This window comes from Suncus etruscus, chromosome 1, assembly GCF_024139225.1.
Source record: "Suncus etruscus isolate mSunEtr1 chromosome 1, mSunEtr1.pri.cur, whole genome shotgun sequence".
NCBI classification, from domain to species: Eukaryota; Metazoa; Chordata; class Mammalia; order Eulipotyphla; family Soricidae; genus Suncus; species Suncus etruscus.
Genome location: NC_064848.1, coordinates 85,473,178 through 85,493,438, shown reverse-complemented (window position 1 = coordinate 85,493,438; position 20,261 = coordinate 85,473,178). Strand labels below are relative to the sequence as shown.

Below are 20,261 nucleotides of genomic sequence, written 5' to 3'. Positions count from 1 at the left end.
TGATGGTGTCTCTTTCCTCTCAGTGACCCACTATGGGGACTCTCGTAGAGTCAACTTTAAGAGTAGGTGAGAAAGATGAACTCTGCAGTGTTATGGAGACAGGGATAAAAGGTGCTGGTGCTGCTCAGATTAGCAGCAAGTTGGGGTGGGGGCGGCACCAGTGACAACTTATTGCGTTCTTTGTCTTAGCACCTCCACCACCTGTTGCTGGGCTCCAAGCACCCTCTGCTGCCTTAATGCCCATTACATCTCTCGACTCCCATCCTGCCGTGTCTGGGAATACCCCGTCCTTTCAGGTAACAACCTTGTTAGTTATAAGCTGCAATTGATTATGACTCCAGTAATAACCTTTTTTGCTTCCACTTGTATTGCAGAGATTTCCACACCCAGTGGTGATCTGGGGCTGCTACTAGCTCTATGCTCAAGATCTCAGACAATGCTGGGGGTCTCTCTGGACCTCGTATGTGCAAAACATCTGCTCAGCCTGTTACGCTGTTTCTCTTGCCCCTAAATTTTTTTATTGGCTGAAGATGCAGGTAAAACACTTCCCTTGCACATAGTGTACCTGGATTTGATGTTAGCACCACAAGTTTCCTGAGCTCACGAGGACTATCACTGAGTGTAGAGCCAAAGTAACTCTTGGGGATTGCCAGGTGTGGCCTTAAACCCAAAGATAGTTTTGTTTGTTTGTTTGTTTGTTTGTTTTTTGGGCCACACCTGGTGGCACTTGGGTTACTCCTGGCTCTGTGCTCAAAAAGCACTCCTGGCAGATTGGGGGACCATCTGGGATGCCAGGGATCAAACCTGGGTCGGCTGAATTCAAGGCAAATCACCTAATCACTGTGCTATCACTCAGGCGTCTGAAATAATTTTTTGTTTTGTTTTTGTTTTGGGGTCACACCTGGCAGCGCTCAGGGGTTACTCCTGGCTCTATGCTCAGAAATCACTCCTAGCAGGCTCAGCGAACCATATGGGATAATGGGATTCGAACTACTGTCCCTCTGCATGCAAGGCAATTGCCTTACCTCCATGCTATCTCTCTACTCCCCTGAAATAATTTTTTAATATAATAGATGACGAGTTTATTCTTGGAAATGAGTTGAATTTTCTTTTTGAAGGAATATTACCAATATTCAAATAATAACTTTGTTATTAGCATTTATTATCTGTCAGGCACTTAACTTTCTACTGGGAAATTTAGCGCATATCACTTAGGCTGGTCTATCCAACCCTAAGAATTATCATCATCATCATCACCATCCCCATTATCATTTTTTGTTTGTTTTGATGTCACACCTGGCTGTGCTCAGAGTTTAGTAAACCTTGGCTCTGCACTCAGGGATCACTCTTGGGTGGGCTCAGGGAATTCTGGGAATCAAACAAGAATTGACTACATATAAGGCAAGTTTCCTATCTGCTGTACTATTGCTCTGAACCCAATACTATTTTTATCATATGGTTGAGGTGAGAGAAAACTGAGAGCTTTTTTTCACAGATTAGTCCAGAATTAAGCAGGGGAAAGGAGGACTTAATTTGGAGTATCAGGTTGGAGAGAGAATACAGCAGGTAAAAGAGTACAGCAATCACACACTGCTGACCTGTGTTCCATCCCCAGCACCCCATGTAGTCTCTTGAGCCCCCCAGGAGTGATTCCTGAGCAGAGAACCAGGATTAAGCCCTGAGCTCCCCTTGGTGTGGCTCCAAAACAAACAAGCAACTTTGTAGTATTTACGAATACCTTTCCTCTCCTAACTCAGTGAAACTAGGTGGAGTTTGCTATCTTTTAAAATATTGAAGGTAGGGGCCAGAGAGATAGCACAGTGGTAGGGCATTTGCCTTGCATGCAGCCAACCTGGAAGGGACCCGGTTTGATTCTCAGCATCCTATATGGTTTCTGAGCCTGCCAGGAGCAATTTCTGAGTGAAGAGCCAGGAGTAGCCCTTGAGTGCTGCCGGGTATGGCCCAAAAATCAATCAATCAATCAATCACTAAAATTAAATAAAGTTGGGCCCAGAGAGATAGCACAGCGACGTTTACCTTGCAAGCAGCCGATCCAGGACCAAAGGTGGTTGGTTCGAATCCCGGTGTCCCATATGGTCCCCCGTGCCTGCCAGCAGTTATTTCTGAGCAGACAGCCAGGAGTAACCCCTGAGCATCGCTGGGTGTGGCCCAAAAATAAATAAATAAATAAATAAATAAATAAGAAATAAATAAAGAAATAAAGTTAAAAAAATGTTGAAGGAAAATCCGTAAGACCAATGTCTGGGGAATATGCTCCTATGAAGAAAATGTCCTGTAAAAAGACTGGGTGGGACGATACTCTCTTCTCTCACTTCTGGGTGGAAAAATCACTCAGTTGCCAGGTGCTGCTGGGTTTCATAGATAACTCTTCTGTTTCCTGCCCTGCTCCCATCCCTTTCCAGCTTCTATAAGTTTGTGTCTTCTTTTAGGTAGCCCGCTTCCTTCCTTCAAACACAAATAGGAGCAGAAATAAGCGTAGGTGTTTTATAAACTAGCTGTAACTTGGCATCATCTCAGCCCTATGCAGGTGTGCAGTCCTATGCTTATCCACACGCCAGCCCCGTCACCTCACAGCTGCAGCCTGTGCGGCCCTTATACCCAGCTCCACTCTCCCAGTCTCCCCATTACCAAGGTAGGAAGTGTGCCCTTGGTTTCTCTTCTGCACATATTTTGCTCTTCTCCCTTCCTTCCCATTTTCATTTTCTCTCTAGCAGATCTTCATGCTATATGGCCTTTTAATTTGATTTTTTATTTATTTGATTTGGGGGCTGTACCGGTTGACTCTTGGCTCTGATCACTCCTGGCAGGCGTGGGGTCCATAATGAATACTGATATTATTTCTCCAGTCTTTTTTTTTTTGCCTTTTTAAAAAGCAGCTTTCTTGAGATTCAACTTACATATATAGTTCATTTGTTTGTGTATAGCTCACTTATTTTTAGTAATTTTACAGAGTTGCAACTGTTGTTTTAATTTTAGAATATTTACACCATTCCCCAAATTCCTTATTCCCACATTGTTTTGTTTTCTCTCATTTTCCTTAAAAAACAATTTCCTTTTTTTTTTTTTTTTTTGGTTTTTGGGCCACACCCGGCGGTGCTCAGGGGATACTTCTGGCTATCTGCTCAGAAATAGCTCCTGGCAGGCACGGGGGACCATATGGGACACCGGGATTCGAACCAACCACCTTTGGTCCTGGATCGGCTACTTGCAAGGCAAACGCCGCTGTGCTATCTCTCCGGGCCCAAAAAACAATTTCCTTTTAATTTTTTTGTTTGTTTTTGTTTTCGGGTCACACCCGACAGCGCTCAGGGGTTACTCCTGGCTCTACGCTCAGAAATCGCTCCTGACAGGCTCAGGGACCATATGGGATGCCGGGAATAATTTTTCATATTTTTATTTTTGCCCATGAGTGTTCAGGGGCTGATTGAGGGTCAATCGTGGTGTTATTTCAGGGGCCATATGGTGATGGATTTATTCTATGCCTCCTGCATGCAGAACATGTGCTCAGGCTGTTAAACTATCCCTCTGACCTCTCTCAAATTATGTCCTGTCTAGTTTCTATGACAGAATGTCTTGTGTTTATAGAGAAGAGTAGAAGAGTGAGAGACGGAAGGAAACTGGAAGAAAGCATAATAATTATGCGAGTTCAATATCAAATCAGAGCTACTTAATTACAGTTTATACTTAGTTACCTTGCATATAATCAACCTGGGTTCAATCCCTGACATCCATGTGGTTCCCCAAACCCCCAGGATTGATTGCAGATCGAAGATTATACCCTAAGCACTGCTAGGTATGACCCAAAACCCAATATTTATTATTAATAATTTTATATTAATTATTTTAATTTTAGGGATGGTGTTAGGAATTGAACCCAGGGCCTCATTCATGCCCCTCCTCAGAACACCATCACTAGCCTAAGATTTTTAAATTACAAAAACAACATGTTTATCAGAAAGTCGAATAGCATGAAAGGGAATGAAATGAAAAGCTGCTCTCCTGGGGCCGGAGAGATAGCATGGAGGTAAGGCGTTTGCCTTTCATGCAGAAGGTCATCGGTTCGAATCCCGGCGTCCCATATGGTCCCCCGTGCCTGCCGGGAGCAATTTCTGAGCATGGAGCCAGGAGTGGCCCCTGAGCACTGCCGGGTGTGACCCAAAAACCACAAAAAAAAAAAAAAAAAAGAAAAGCTGTTCTCCTCTGTCACTGAAATCGCCACTGTGGGAACTATCCATAAGCTCAGCCACAGCTAGTGGTGGCTATGTATATTTAAAAAAAATCAGATAAAATGTAATAGCTGTGAAGTTACCCCAGGGCCTCATATACTCTGTCTAGATGGTCTTTTGTATAATAATTAATCACCACCTATGGTATTAGATTAGTGGTAGAAACAAGAAGGACCTGCCATATAGTGAATGGTCCTGGATTATCTTCAGGGTTTCTGGAATTTAGCTTTTTTTGTTTTTGTTTATTGCCACACCTGGTAATGTTCAGAGATCCTGACTCTGTGCTCAGGGATCACTCCTGGTGAAATACAGGCAGGGACCATAGGGATGCCATAAATCAAACCTGGGCCCACTATGTGCAAGGTAAACACCCTACCTGCTGTACTATCACTCAGTGAGGGTTCCTGGAATGCAGCTTTTTGTCTAGAAGCTCTGCTCCTTTTTCCTCCCTCCTCCATCTGGAAAGATATCAGAAGTCCATGTCCTCTGTGAAACTATCTCTTCCTTATTTTCTCTTAGAGATGTAGTTGGTATATATGACCCAAAGAGTTCAACTTGCTTTTTCTCTGCACCTTGTCCTTAGTTCATTTTTTATGCTTTTTTTTTTTTTTTTTTTTTTTTTTGGTTTTTGGGTTACACCCGGTAGTGCTCAGGGGTTACTCCTGGCTCTATGCTCAGAAATCGCTCCTGGCAGGCTTGGGTGACCATATGTGATGCTGGGATTCGAACCACTGACCTTCTGCATGCAAGGCATGCTATCTCTCCAACCCCTCATTTTTTATGCTTTAAATACCTTTTGGGAGAGCTAGCTTGCCAGTCTTCCAGCCAGGCTGTTAGCATACCAGGCATGCTATATTTTATTCATTGTACCTGGTACCTAGTGCAATGGTTGACTTACAAAAGGTTAAAGTGGAATCAATGTGAGCTGGCAAACTTAGGGAGCTTATTGGACTCCTGAACCAGAATGGTAGCCCTTGGTGTACTTATCTTAGTTGTTTGCTTTGATGCCCAGTTGCCTGTATCTCTTATTGCTCTTCTAGCAGCGAGTTACCCACATTTTCTGCTATTTGAAAACTGATTTCTATCTATCTATCTTTCTTTTCTTTTCTTTTTTTGAAAACTGATTTCTTTCTTCCCTTTGCTGAAAGAACTATTGGAATCTCTTACACAATATCCTCTGTTTCTGTTTTGTAAGTCTGTCTTTGGCTTATGTCTGTTTAGGATCAAGTGACATGGCTTCATTTCTCATGACTGAAGCCCGACAGCATAACACTGAAATTCGAATGGCCGTCAGCAAAATGGCTGATAAAGTGGATCATCTCATGACTAAGGTAAGAATCATGGTTGGAGCTCAGATGAAAGTGAGGATACTCAGAATGGGATTCAGATCAAGGAGAAGCCAGTATTTATTGATCATCTTTGCATTGGTTTCATATATTCATAATGGTAAGTAGTCACTTCTCTAGACTAGTTAGCATTATTTTAGGATCCAGCAAGTAGAAACTCAAGAGTACATTAGAGAATCTTGTAGAAATCTCATTAGTTCTTTCAAAAAAGGTAGTCAGATCTTTGCAGAAACTTCAACATTTCTTACAAGTTTTTTCTGGTATTCTTTTATAGGTTGATGAGATACAGAAACATGGTGCTGGCAATTCTCTGCTCATTCCTAGCATGTCAGTTACCATGGAAACAAGCATGATTATGAACAACATTCAGCGAATCATTCAGGTGAGGTGATTGAGAACAGGACACTCAATCTTGTGTTCTCCCCAAATATACTACCTTCTGACATCACCACATCATAAATATATGAAGATCTTTTGGGGGGGGGGCATACTTGGCAGTTACTCCTGGCTCTGTGCTTAGAAATCAGTTTGGGAAGGCTCATGGGACCATATGGGATGCTGGGGCTTGAATTCGGGTCCATTCTGAGTTGGCTGCATGCAAGGCAAATTGCACAACCACTGTGCTATTGCTCCAGCCCCAATACATCATATAATATATTATATATGAATATACAATATAAAAATTGTATATTTTGGAGACCAGAATAATAGCACAGTGGATAAGTTTTGACCTTGCATGTAGTTAACCTAGTTTTTTTTTTTCTTTCTTTTTTTTTGAGGGTGGGCCACACCCGGCAGTGCTCAGGGGTTACTCCTGGCTGTCTGCTCAGAAATAGCTCCTGGCAGGCATGGGGGACCATATGGGACTCTGGGATTCAAACCAACCACCTTAGGTCCTGGATCTGCTGCTTGCGAGGCAAACGCCACTGTGCTATCTCTCTGGCCCGTTAACCTAGTTTTGATCCCCAGCACCCCAAATGATTCCCTTTGCGCTGTTAGGAGTTGTCCCTGGGTGCAGAGCCAGGAGTAAGCCCTGAGCATTGTTGGGTGTAATACAAAAACCAATAACATTCTGTTTTGGGGGGCTGAAGAGGGCTTCTGGGGAAGTACTCAGGAAACCAGGACCACTTACAGTGATACACAAGTAGCCCAATGCTTGGGTCCAGTAGTGCGGTACTTCCCAGGCCACCCAATGTTTATGTGTCTCCCAGGTGACACCCAATGCTATTTGGGGACCATTTGTCAGGAATCAAACTCATGTCCCTATGCATGAAAGGTATGTACTCCTGACCACTGAATTATCTCCTTGGCCCGAAAAAAATATTTTTAAGGAAATACATAAAAATATTGTAGGTTTACAATGTGGAAACACAAAAGACCCTAAAAAGTAATATTGGGCCCGGAGAAATAGCACAGCGGAGTTTGCCTTGCAAGCAGCCGATCCAGGACCAAAGGTGGTTGGTTCGAATCCCGGTGTCCCATATGGTCCCCTGTGCCTGCCAGGAGCTATTTCTGAGCAGACAGCCAGGAGAAAGCCCTGAGCACTGCCGGGTGTGGCCCAAAAACCAAAAAAAAAAAAAAAAAAAAAAAGAAAAGAAAAGTAATTTTGTTTAAAAAAAAAAAAAGAAATGGAGGAATGGTGGTATCTTGCTCAAATTTTGTACTACATGTGACAGTACCTAAAACAGTATTGCCTTGAATAAAAATAGACACATGGATCAATGGAATAGAATTGAAAACCCAGAAATAAAAACGACCATATAGTAACACTTACTGTAGGACAGTGATGCGATGCCATGACCATGCAATAGAGAAAGGATAATCTGATAATCTCTTCAACAAATGATGGTGAAAGAACTGGACATGGATGAAATAGCTACATTTTGAACTTTCCTAATAATGAGAATGTATGAGGGAAATGGAGAGCCTGTTTAGAGTACAGGCGGGGGGTTGGGTGGGGAGGAGGGAGACTTGGGACATTGGTGATGGAAATGTTGCACTGGTGATGGGTGGTGTTTTTTTTTTTTGGGGGGGCCACACCCGGTAATGCTCAGGGGTTACTCCTGGCTATGCGCTCAGAAGTTGCTCCTGGCTTGGGGGACCATATGGGACGCCGGGGGATCGAACTGCAGTCCGTCCAAGGCTAGCGCAGGCAAGGCAGGCACCTTACCTCTAGCGCCACCGCCCGGCCCATGGGTGGTGTTCTTTACATGACTGAAACCCAAACACAATTATGTATGTAATCAAGGTGTTTAAAAAAAAAAAAAGAAAAGAATGAACCTGGATCTCTCTAAACTCCTTATACAAATGTAATTGAAGAATGGGGCTGGGGTGTGTGATTGAAATGATAGAGCATTTGTCTAATGTGAGTCTGATGTCAGATACAGTGAGCCCCTCCTTGACAAGCATCTTCAGCTGTGGCTTTAATAAAGAAATAAAAGTTTCCCAGATAGATGATTCAGTGGGCCACAGTGTACACTTTGCTTGCCGGAAGCCTGGGTTTACTCTCCAAGTACCAGACGATCTTCCCAGACATTGCCAGAATCATCCCTGGGGACCAAGTCAGGAGTAACCCCTGAGTATTGCTCAGTGTGGTCCAAATTTGTTCTCATTCTCTCTCTCTTTCTCACTCTCTCTTTCACTCTCTCACTCTCTCTTTCACTCTCTCTTTCACTCTCTCTCTCTCTCTCTCTCTCTCTCTCTCACACACACACACACACACACACACACACACGTAGCCATTTGTAAATAAAAGGAAGAAATTCAAGGGGATTATGTAAAGTGAATTAAGTCAAAAGAAGAACACCAGGGACTGGAGAGATAGCCTGGAGGTAGCACGTTTGCCTTGCATGCAGAAGGAGAGTGATTCGAATCCTGGCATCCCATTTGGTCCCCCAAGCCTGCCAGGAGCGATTTCTGAGCGTAGAGCCAGGAGTAATCCCTGAGCAGGTGTGACCCAAAAACCAAAAAATAAAAAACAATAACAAAAAAACAATACTAGTTGATTTTTACCTATGTACTCAGTATAAATCATGAAACAAAGCAAATAAACCAACAGTAATAACAAACTGAAGTTTCCAAAGTAGAAGGTGGTAGGGGCCAGTGTGAAGTGGGTCTTACAGGGTTACTGTGTGCTTATGAAAAGGGGATCAATGCGTTGGGGTAGGGAAAAAAAAAGAAAAGGGTATCAATGGGAAAAGTAACTGAAAGTTACATAGTAGAAGTAGAGAGCATGTGATAAATACTGCTCTGTTAAGAAATTCTGGAAAGGCCACTGTTACTTAATCTGGTGTAAACCACTTATAGCAGTTTATGGAACTTGCTTTGGAAGTGGCTGAGCCCAGTTCTGTCCGTCTGTCTATCTACCTCTCTCATGCACAAATGAGTATTTTATTTTGGCAGCACTAAAGGAAAATAAAAATGAAACCACTACATTGAGGTAGTAACTTGAAACTCCTTAACAATCAAATACTTCCCAAAAGAGAATGTGTTTCTGAAGGTTACAAAGCATAGGCAAATCTTATCACATTAATACAGGAATCATAATACTGAAATTGGCTGTTAATTATCCTTCAAGCTCTGTCAGAAGTGATCATTGATCACAGAACTAGGAGTCACCCCCTGAACATGGCCAAATATGGCCCCCAAACCCAAACAAAACAAGCCATTTACCACTTTTTGTTTGTTTGTTTTGGGGTCATACCGGCGGTGCTCAGGGGTTAACTCCTGGGCTCTGCACTCAGAAATCGCTCCTGGCAGGCTTGGGGGCCATATGGGATGCTAGGATTCAAACCACTGTCCATCCTGGATCAGCTGCGTACAAGGCAAACACCATACCCCTGTGCTATCTCTCCTGCCCCTTTACCACTTTATATCCAGAAGATATATTATATCTTATATATCTTATATATAATATGTAGCATATTATATATAATACATATCTTATATATTATACATTAATTATATCTTACCACTTTATATCCAGAAGAAAGTCATTCTTGTTAACCCTCTTTCAGAATTTTGCTTTTTTAGTCAGTTGCAAGCTAACACATCAGGCATGGTGTTATGTATCTATTAGGTCTAATGTGATTGATGGTGTAAGAATTGTATCCATGTGGCATACATTTAATCTCAAATGTATTATAATGTCATCTTCTTTTGTTTTGTTTTATTGTTTTTGATTTTTGGGTCACACCCGGCAGCGCCTAGGGGTTGGTTACTCCTGGCTCTACAGTCAGAAATCGCCCCTGGCAGGCACAGGGGACCATATGGGATGTTGGGATTTGAACCACCGTCCTTCTGCATGGAAGGCAAATGCCTTACCTCCATGCTATCTCGCCAGCCCCATAATGTCATCTTTCAATCCATGTTGTTTCTATTTTATCTGGCACTTCCCTCTTAAAAAGTTAAATTGTATATTATATTTTGAATTTAGGAAAATGAAAGATTGAAGCAAGAAGTCCTTGAAAAGAGTAATCGAATAGAAGAACAGAATGACAAGATTAGTGAACTAATTGAACGAAATCAGAGGTAATGACAGGTACGGGGCACTGACTGACAAGAGGGTCACATTTGTAAATGCCTAAATGTGCTCATTTAGGGTTATTAATATGTATTTATTTCTTTTCTGTCATGTAAATTATGGCTTTTGGGGGACACACCTAGCAGCACTCAGGGATTACTCCTGGCAGGCTCTAGGGACCATAGGGGATGCTGGGGATCAAACCCAGTTTTGTAAGGCAAATGCCCTACCCTCTGCTATTGCTCCAGCCCCTATGGTTTATTTTCTAAAAAGATGTTCTATTGCATACTGAACAAGAGAAGGTAAAATAGTTGGGAGATAAGCCCAGTTAGACTATGTAGAGCTTGGGAGCATTCCTCTATGTGTATTTCCTTCTCTGCCTCTGAACCTGCTTACCCATCTACTTCCTAGCATTCCCTGTATCACACTCGATTGTGTGATAAAAGGCAGATGTGTTTCTGGCTCTTTTGGGGAGAGGAGTAAGGGACTCCCCAGCAGTGTTTGGGTCAAGCTAGGGGCCATTCCTCCTAATTCTTGGCCACTAGGAGGGATGGTCAGTGTTAAGGTCTGATTATGTGGTGTTTCTTAGGCACCACAATGCTACACAATGCTACCACCAGAGCTACATTGGTGGTACCTTCAGCTTCAGGGTACCACTTGGTTATATTTGGGGACCTATGCTGATTTTGGGGATTGAATCTGGGCAGGTATCCTCATTCTGTATTAACTCCCTGGCCCAACTGCCTCGTGGGCCTTATTTTGTCATGTGGGGCTTAGACATTTTATTGATTCTTACTGTCCCTAATATCGTCCTTGGTAACAGTGATACATTTCCCCTCTTCTGTGTGATCAAAACATTTTACCAGCCAGAACTCTACACTTAAGATCCAAGCATGTTGTCAGGAAAACCTGTCATGGCATTTAGCATGAAAAAATTATTCTGGGGCCGGGCGGTGGCGCTAAAGGTAAGGTGCCTGCCTTGCCTGCGCTAACCTTGGACGGACCACGGTTCGATCCCCCGGTGTCCCATATGGTCCCCCAAGCCAGGAGCAACTTCTGAGCACATAGCCAGGAGTAACCCCTGAGCGTTACTAGGTGTGGCCCAAAAACCAAAAAAAAAAAAGAAAAAAAAAAAAAGAAAAAATTATTCTGGGGGCTGGAGCAGTGTCACAAGCAGTAGGGCATTTGCTTTGCTTGTGCTAACCTAGGACGGACCTTTGTTCAATCCCCTGACGTCCCATATGGTCCCCAAGTCAGGAACAATTTCTGAGTGCATAACCAGGAGTAACCCCTGAGCGTCAACAGGTGTGGCCCAAAAATTAAAAAAAAAAAGAGAAAAAGAAAAAAATGTTCTGTAAGTTGATAAGGCACTTGTCTTGCATGCAGTCAACTCTATTTTAATGGCCCCACATTTGGTTCTCTGAGCAACACCAGGGCTCTCTCCTGAGCACAGAGCCACGATAGTCCCTGAGCATGACCACATATGACTTCAAGACAACCAAAACAATCTTAGGCTACATAAATGTTCAGTGCATCGAAGGTCTATTAGGTCTAATAATTAGACACTTTACATACAGGATCCCCAGGTATGATCCCTTGCACTGTATTACTCTTGAGCACAATGGGGAGTGACCACTGGGCACTAAGGTGTCAGTATTCTCTGAGTACTTCCAGAGATGGCTCCCAAGCAAACAAACAAAAAGGAGAAAGAAAAAAAACCTGTCTCGTTTCTTCCAGATTGGAAGGGGCTGGGTAGAAGGAGGTGTGGCTTTTCCTCCTTGCAGCCTTCCTAATTCTCTTTTCGTTCTCAATCAGCTTCGCCTGTAGCCTTAAGTATCCTTCTTAACACAATTTAAAACAGTTGGCCTCTTTCCCGGAATCCTCATTCTCCCTTTACCAAAGAACTAAGGAAAGCAAAGGCTTTCAGAAAGGTGTTTTTTTCTGCGACTGCCTAGTTTAGGTTGGGACACACCAGGGAACCACATTCTTGATCCTCTGAGTGTTTCTTACGAAAGCATAGAGGAATAAGGAAGGCAAGGAGCAACCAGGCATTAGCTCTGTACCTGTTATGCGTTTAATGGTCGATTTGTATTTTCCATCATTTTTACAGGTATGTTGAGCAGAGTAACTTGATGATGGAGAAGAGGAATAGGTCCCTTCTAACAGCCACTGAAAACACACAGGCAAGAATATTGCATGCTGAGCAAGAGAAGGTAAAATAGCTGGGAGAGACGCCCAGGTCAGGCTGTGTAGAGCTTGGGAGCATTCCTCTATGTATTTCCTTCTCTACCTCTGAACCTACTTACCCCTCTGCTTCCTAGCATTCTCTGTATTCTCTTCCCTCTCCACCCTGCCCCTGATTTGCTTATTTTTAAAAGGAAAGAAGATAAGATGAAGTAATAGAGAGTACATAATTTGCTACCTTAGTATGTGAAAAGGTGTATTGGTGATTGTATAGGGAATGAAATATAAACCATTGCGTGGTCACGCATATAGGACAAGGGAAAATAAAGGGAAAAGGGTGACAAGACCAGACTTTTGTTGTTGTTGTTTTTGTTTTGGGTCACACCCGTGATGCACAGGGGTTACTCCTGGCTATGCACTCAGAAATCACTCCTGGCTTGGGGAGACCATCTGGGACACTGGGGATCGAACCCAGGTCCATCCTGATTCAGCTGAGTACAAGGCAAATGCTCTACTGCTGTGCTATCACTCTGGCCCCAAGACCAGAAATTTTTTTAGGGCGCGGTCAACCCGGTGGTGCTCAGGGGTAACTCCTGACTCTGTATTCAGAAATTATTCCTGGCAGGCACGGGGGACCATATGGGATGCCACGATTCGAACCACTGTCTGTCCTGGATCACCTGTGCTATCTCTCCAGCCCCAAGACCAGAATTTTTATTTTGGACTTTTTATATCTTTAATTTTTGAGCTACCAAAACATGGTCTTTTGGGGGGGGGGGTAGGGGGTTATAACTGGCAGCACTCAGGGGTTACTCCTGGCTCTGCACTCAGAAATTGCTCCTGGCAGGCTCGAAGGACCATATGGGATGCCAAATACCGCACCTGGATCTATCCCGAGTCGGCAGTATGCAAGGCAAACACTCTACTGCTGTGCTATCACTCAGGACTCAAAACATAGTCTTTTCAAGAAAAGTTACAAAACAAAAAAAGTATATATAAAATGACGAGCAAAAAAAAAAATATACACACACACACACACACACACACACATATATATATACATACATATAAGGCAACCATAACTCTTCTGTCTAGATTACTACTTACTACATCATTCAAGCTCTGCTCTTCACATAAATATTCTTTTTACAAAAATAAAACTACATCCGGGATCAGAAAGATAGCACAGTGGTAGGGCGTTTGCCTTGCAAGCAGCAAATCCAGGATGGATGGTGGTTTGAATCCCTGCACCCCATATGGTCCCCTGTGCCTGCCAGAAGTGATTTCTTTTTTTTTTTGGGGGGGGGGTCCCCCCCAGCAGTGCTCAGGTGTTACTCCTGGCTCTATTCTCAGAAATCGCTCCTGTCAGGCTTGGGGACCATATGGGATGCCGGGATTCGAACCACTGTCCTTCTGAATGCAAGGCAAATGTCCTACCTTTATGCTATCTCTCCAGCCCCTTAGGAGCGATTTCTGAGCACATAGCCAGGAGTAACTCTGAGTGCCGCCGGTGTGACACAAAAACAAAAAATAAAATAAAATTACATCAGACATATAAATGGATGACCTATCTGCATTTATTTACAGTGTTCAGTGTACCATGTCACTATATTCTGTATAATCAATTATGTTTTAGCATTGTTCTTTTTGTTGGTTTTTGTTTTGTTTGATTGAGCCACACACAACTGTGCTCAATGCTACTCCTAACTTTGCATTCAAGGATCCCTTCTGGCAAGCTCAGGAGACCATATGGGGTTTCAGGGATCGAACCCATGTTGGGCACATGCAAATCAAACAACATACCTGCTGTGTTATCACTCCAGCCCCTCACAGTGTTGTTTTTATTATGTACATACAGGATAAATAGATCATAAATTGTTTGATCAGACCCTTTTTTTTTGACTTTTAGTCTTTTGTAACCATGAACAATGCTTCTTCAAATATCCTCATAGCAACATGCAATTTTATATGTTATTTCCTAGGGACAGATTTCTTCAAGAAAATTTCAAGTTAGAGATTACACATTTTTTTTTTTGTTTATTTTTGGACCATGCCCAGTGATACTCATGGGTTACTCCTGGCTATGTGCTCAGAAATCACTCCTGGCAGGCTCGGTGGACAATATAGGATGCGGGGATTCGAACCACTGTCCTTTTGCATGCAAGGCAAATGCCTTGCCTCTATGCTATCTCTCTGGCCCCAGATTACACATTTTGAAAACTTTTTATTTTTTTTGGTCTGTTTTGTGGAGGGCACTCAAGACTTTTTACTTCTGTGCTTAGGAGTCACTGCTGGTGGTGCTTGGGAGGCCATTTGTGGTGCTAGGGCTCTCACTGGGGTTAGCCCCTTGCCGGTTTTTATTTAATTAAAGTCAGTCTGTATTTCTTTCTACCAGTTTGGTTAGCCTGCACGTGAGGTTGGTGATCACTTAGCACTCACCCATTCAAAATTGATGTCATACTGTTTTACTCTCAGGCGAAGGTGACGGAAGAGTTAGCAGCAGCCACTGCACAGGTCTCTCACCTGCAGCTAAAAGTAACAGCGCACCAAAAGAAAGAGACTGAGCTGCAGGTGCAGCTGAGCGACAGTGCGAAGGAGACACACCTCCTGAGAGCCCAGCTGGCCAAATTACAAGCAGATCACTCAGGTATGCCCTGGGCAAAGGAGTCAGGCACTTCAGCCATTAAACTTGAGAAACTTAGCGAATTATTCTTCCTCCTAATTCTTTTGACACATGCCTTGTGACTTTTGTATAGGACTAAGCCAAAAATGAAGGTGGCCCAGGTTTCCATATATTTTGTTTACCGAATGAACAAGCAAAGCATTGATTCTTCATTTCCATTGGTCTGATAGTGGTCAGGCTTTACTTAGGCAGACACTAGCTAGCATCAGTAGCGTTGGCTACTTAATGATTTATTTGCCCCTTAGGTCTAAGGAACTTGTATTTTCCTTTGTCTATATGCAAAGTTTAAGAAGTCACTGCTGAAACCAGAGAGGTAGTAACTGCTAGTAGGGCACTTGCCTTACATGCAGGTGGCCCACATTCATTTCCCCTACCCAGCATTGAGTGACCCCTGAAGACAGCCAGGATTAAGCTCTGAGCATTGGTCAGTGTGAATCCAAACCAAAAAAAGAACAAGCAGCAGCAGCAGCAAGCAAGAACTTGCTGGAGTGCTTCCTTCCTTCCCAACACTCCAGGCGCCCTTTGGGACTCATTTCTCATTCCATTACCCAGTTCATCCAGGATATCAGCCAGCTTTCAGCTGCCTCAGCACAGTCCTGTACTTCCTGTTTTCCTTTTTGTCTGTTCTCTTCTCTGGCCCTGGTGTGTTTGCCACCACTGACATTTGCCTCTGTTTTCCGTAAAGCTTAGCTTTATTTTATAGGAGTTTTCTGGTTTCTTACAGAACATTAGTTCATCCTTAAAATCTCTGTGACTGGAGTGATAATACAGCAGGTAGAATGATTATGTTGTAGGTGGCCGTCCTGAGTTTGAGCTCCATCATCCCTCAAGCACTGCCAGGAGTGATCTTTGAGCATTGCCTGGTGTGTTCCAAAAACAAAAACAAAAAATCTGTTCTCTGAGGGCTTTGTCATGGTTAGCCTTTGACAGTACCACTGCCTGGTCTTTTTTTCCCCTGTAGAATGCTATCCTGAAGGGCACAGTATGTGTCTTGCTCGTCTTTGTAAAGGCCTAACTCCACTTCAGTGTTAGTTCTGTGCTCAAGACTGGGACTTGAATAGAAGATATTTGAAGGTCAGCCTCTCTATTGATTCATATCAGTTTATAGACATCTGTATAAGGCACAGATGGGACCAATAGGTGTAGCTGGAGCAGCAGCAGAGGTGAGAGGAAACAGAAATGACATGCTATTTATTGGGAGTGTTAAAAATCACTAATGTCAGCTTATGATGCCTTGAAGATCATTGACTTCCCTTTTAGAGCAAAGGTGGGGTTTTCTGGCCTATGGACTATAAAAGTCTACAAATTGTATGGTTTGGCCCTGGTATGTGCTTCTCATCTGTTGCCTGCCACCTGTCTGCCTGGATTCTATGGCTGGTGAATGATAGAAATAGCCAAGTAATACTGGACAGGAAATAGGTTCCTCACTCCTGATTGAGAGCATCTCAAGAGATGAGGTCAGTGTAGTTTTACATACCTCATCTTTTCTGTTTTCAGGGTACCCATTAACAGTTACTTCAAGAATACCGCAGAAGTTTACATTTTTCAAAAATGTCAATTTCAGGCTGGCAATGTAGTAGCTTAGTGGTATACTTTTGGCATGTGTGAAATTGTGGGTCTAATCCCTGGCATTCCTTAAAGAAAAAAATTCATGTATTACATTAAAAAAATACTTCAAGGAGCAGAGAGATTAATACAGTGGGTAAACAACTTGCCTTGCATATGGCCAACCCCAGTTTAATCCCTTGCACCACAGATGGCCTCCACCCCATCACTGACATGAGTAGGCCCTGAGCACAGCTGGGTGTGACTCCAGTCTACCACACCCAATTTATTTTTAGATAGGTTTATTTGATTGTTTTTGTTTGTTTGGTTGGTTTTGTTTTGTTTGTTTGGATCACACCTGGTGGCAATCAGGAGTTAACTGCTTGCTTGAGCTCAGAAATTGCTCCTGGCGGGCTCAGGGGACCATATGGAATGTTTGGTATTGAACTCAGGTCCGTCCTGTGTTGGCTGCATGCAAGGCAAATGCACTACCGCTGTGCTATTGCTCTGGCTCCTGATTTGTTTTATGTTTTTTGGGGGTTTTCTTTGGGGGGGGGGTTGGGCCACACTCGGTGATGCTCAAGAGTTACTCCTGGCTGTGCTCTCAGAAATCGCTCCTGGTTTGGGAGACCATATGGGACACCAGATATCGAACCGAGGTCCATCCTGGATCAGCTGTGTGCAAGGCAAACACCATACCACTGTGCTATCGCTCTGGCCCTGATTTGTTATTTTTAATTCGGAGGGGGACTCACATCTTTTGGTGATGCTTAGGGCTTACACCTGACTGTGACTCAGGAATCATTGATGCTTGGTGGACCTGTGGAATGCCGAGATCAAATCCAGGTCTGCCATGTGCAAGGCAAATGCCCCTATCTACTGTACTATCACTCTAGCCCCACAGTTTATTTGAAAACAGATATTGGAAGCAAATGCTGCATAATGTCCCATCTCCTAGGAAAATTTAGAGTATCTCATCCAGTCTCTAAGAAAAGGCCTGGACTGGGCCGGAGAGATAGCATGGAGGTAAAGCGTTTGCCTTTCATGCAGGAGGTCATCGGTTCGAATCCCGGCGTCCCATATGGTCCCCCGTGCCTGCCAGGAGCAATTTCTGAGCCTGGAGCCAGGAATCACCCCTGAGCACTGCCGGGTGTGACCCAAAAACCAAAAAAAAAAAAAAAAAAAAAAAGAAAAGAAAAGGCCTGGACTAAGACTGAGTTAGAGATGTGTCCGATGTGCTGAGGTGGAAGCTGAGAGGGAACTGTGAGGAAGACATAGTGTTGGGGTGAAGAAATCGATGTTCAAATAAGGAAAGCGCATAGGGCAGGACCCGGAGATGGCTGACAACTTGGAAGGAGTGCTGCTTGCTGTGGATTGCCTGTGGCTCTGTTCTGTAGTTCTATCTCTGCTGTTCTATCCCAGAGCTCCAAGAAGCCTCTGAGCAAGCACAGTCCATAGTCAAAAGTGAAAAGCAAAGCCGGAAACAACTGGAACTCAAGGTGACAGCCCTGGAAGAGTTGCTGACTGACCTTCGAACTGAGAAGGAGTCTCTGGAAAAGGTGTGTTCCCCACCCAGTGTTTCCCCACCAGTTCAGTGGCCATTGGAGCCACATGGATTGCTGCTCAGTGAAACATCTCTCCTCTCCTCTCCTCTCCTCTCCTCTCCCCTCCCCACCCCTCCCCTCCCCTCCCCTCTCCTCTCCTCCCCTCTCCTCTCCTCCCCTCTCCTCTCCTTTCTTCCCCTCCCCTTTCCTCTCCTCCCCTCCCCTCCCCTCTCCTTTCTTCCCCTCCCCTTCCTTCTCCTCCCCTCCCCTCCCCTCCCCTCTCCTCCCCTCTCCTCTCCTCTCCTTTCCTCTCCTCCCCTCCCCTCCCCTCCCCTCCCCTCCCCTCCCCTCTTCTCACTCATTTGGGGAGAGGTCATACCCAGCCAGGCGACACTCGGGTTACTCCTGACTCTGCACTCAGAAATTGCTTCTGGCAGGCTCATGTGGGATGCTGGAATTCGAACCGCTACCTGTCCTGGTTTGTCTGCATGTAAGGCAAACGCCCTACCACTGTGTTATTTCTCTGGCCCCAACCATCTTTTCTTTTAAGGGGCAATAATAGTTGGTACTCATTGTAGCCAATGCAAATAATAAAATACTTTAATAATAAAGCTATAAAACTTAAAACTTAAAATTACCTCCCCCCCTCCTCTAATCTCATGTAGTAGAGATACAACTATAAACACTATAGGATTATCTTTTCAGAATTGTTTTTTGTTTGTTTTGTTTTGAGGGCCAGACCCAGTGGCTCTCAGGGGTTACTCCTGACTCTATGCTCAGAAATAACTTTTGGGAAGCTTGGGGGACCATATGGGATGCCAGGGACAGAACCCAGGTCTACTGCATGGCACACACCTTAGTTGCTGTGCTATTGCTCTGGCCCCATTCAGATTTTTTTTTTTGTGCCACACCCAGTGAAGCTCAGAGATTACTCCTGGCTCTGTGATCAGCAATTGCTTCTGGTAGGGGGCGTTCTTGCCTTGCATGAGGCCAATACAGGACAAACCAGGTTCAAATCCTGGCATCTCATATGGTTCCCCAGGCCTGTCAGGAGTGATTTCTGAGTGCAGAGCCAAGAGTGTGACCCAGAGCGGGATTGGGGGACCATATGGGATGCCAGAGATTGAACCCAGGTTGGCCTCGAGTAAGGAGAATGCCTTACCAACAGTGCTATTGCTCTGGTTCCCAGATTGTTATTTTGTTATTTCCCAGATTTGTTATTTTGTTATCAGCTATCAGATAAAATACACTGACCACATTTTAGTGATAATGATAACCTGCTTAATGAATGCCTTTTTTGTTTGTTTTGTTTGTTTGAAAGCCACACCTGGCTGTTCTCAGGGATCACCCTTGGCATTGCTCCTGGGGACCATATGTGGTGCTGGGATCCAACTGGGGTCAGCCATATATGCAAGACATAATTTACTTCTTGTTCTGTTTCTCTGGCCACTTAATACTTTTATCATATCCTGGACACTGGACCAATAAAACTAAATTCTTGTTCTTTTTTTGGGAAAGAGGTTTAGGCCAGTCTTTTTCTGGCTCTGTGCTCAGGAATAACCTCTGGTGGTACTTGGTTTACTGTACATAGTGCCAGGGATTTGAACCAGGTTCAGCCATATGCAAGGCAAGTGCCTAAAACCTTATTCTGTCTCTTCAGCCCCTATATAATTTTTAACGACTGCAGAGTAGTCCACTACAATGTGCCATTATGATTTATGTAACTAGTATCTGTTAACAGATACTTATGATTTTTACTATTTTACTACAAAACATTGTGACCATTTTGCTATGTATTATTTTTTATAATTTGGGCATTTTTATAAGCTGATTTGACTTGAGTTATAATCACTGGATCGGAGCAAATGCTATCTGCTGAAAAAGAAAAGAATAGTGTTTTTAGGCATCAATAAAACTCTTCTGGCTTAGTGCCTTTTTAGGATCTAGGTCCTACTCTATAGTTTTAGTACCCTCTGTCATTTAACCAGATTGTTGTTTTTTTTTTTTAAGAACAAGTCAATTCCCTCTGTATTTTTGGCATTTTAGTGTTTCATTGATACCACAACAGTGACAATCTTTGTAGCATGGGTTTTCTTGTTTTGTTTGAGGGCCACAGTTGACTGTGCACCAAGCTTTCTCTTAACTCTGTTCAGTAATCATTTCTAGCATTACTGAATGAGGGACCATATA

At 43.6% G+C, this 20,261-nt stretch overlaps 1 protein-coding gene across 1 annotated transcript in view; it reads left to right on the top strand.

The window, feature by feature from the left end:
• The window catches only part of FKBP15 (FKBP prolyl isomerase family member 15), a 70,660-nt gene that overhangs the window by 40,364 nt on the left and 10,035 nt on the right, over nucleotides 1–20,261 (top strand). The window contains exons 14-21 of the mRNA XM_049784462.1: nucleotides 190–296; nucleotides 2,539–2,653; nucleotides 5,469–5,578; nucleotides 5,868–5,975; nucleotides 10,029–10,123; nucleotides 12,226–12,328; nucleotides 14,775–14,946; nucleotides 17,950–18,086. Coding sequence (XP_049640419.1) covers nucleotides 190–296; nucleotides 2,539–2,653; nucleotides 5,469–5,578; nucleotides 5,868–5,975; nucleotides 10,029–10,123; nucleotides 12,226–12,328; nucleotides 14,775–14,946; nucleotides 17,950–18,086 — 947 coding nt within the window. The remainder of the gene's footprint in view (nucleotides 1–189; nucleotides 297–2,538; nucleotides 2,654–5,468; nucleotides 5,579–5,867; nucleotides 5,976–10,028; nucleotides 10,124–12,225; nucleotides 12,329–14,774; nucleotides 14,947–17,949; nucleotides 18,087–20,261) is intronic.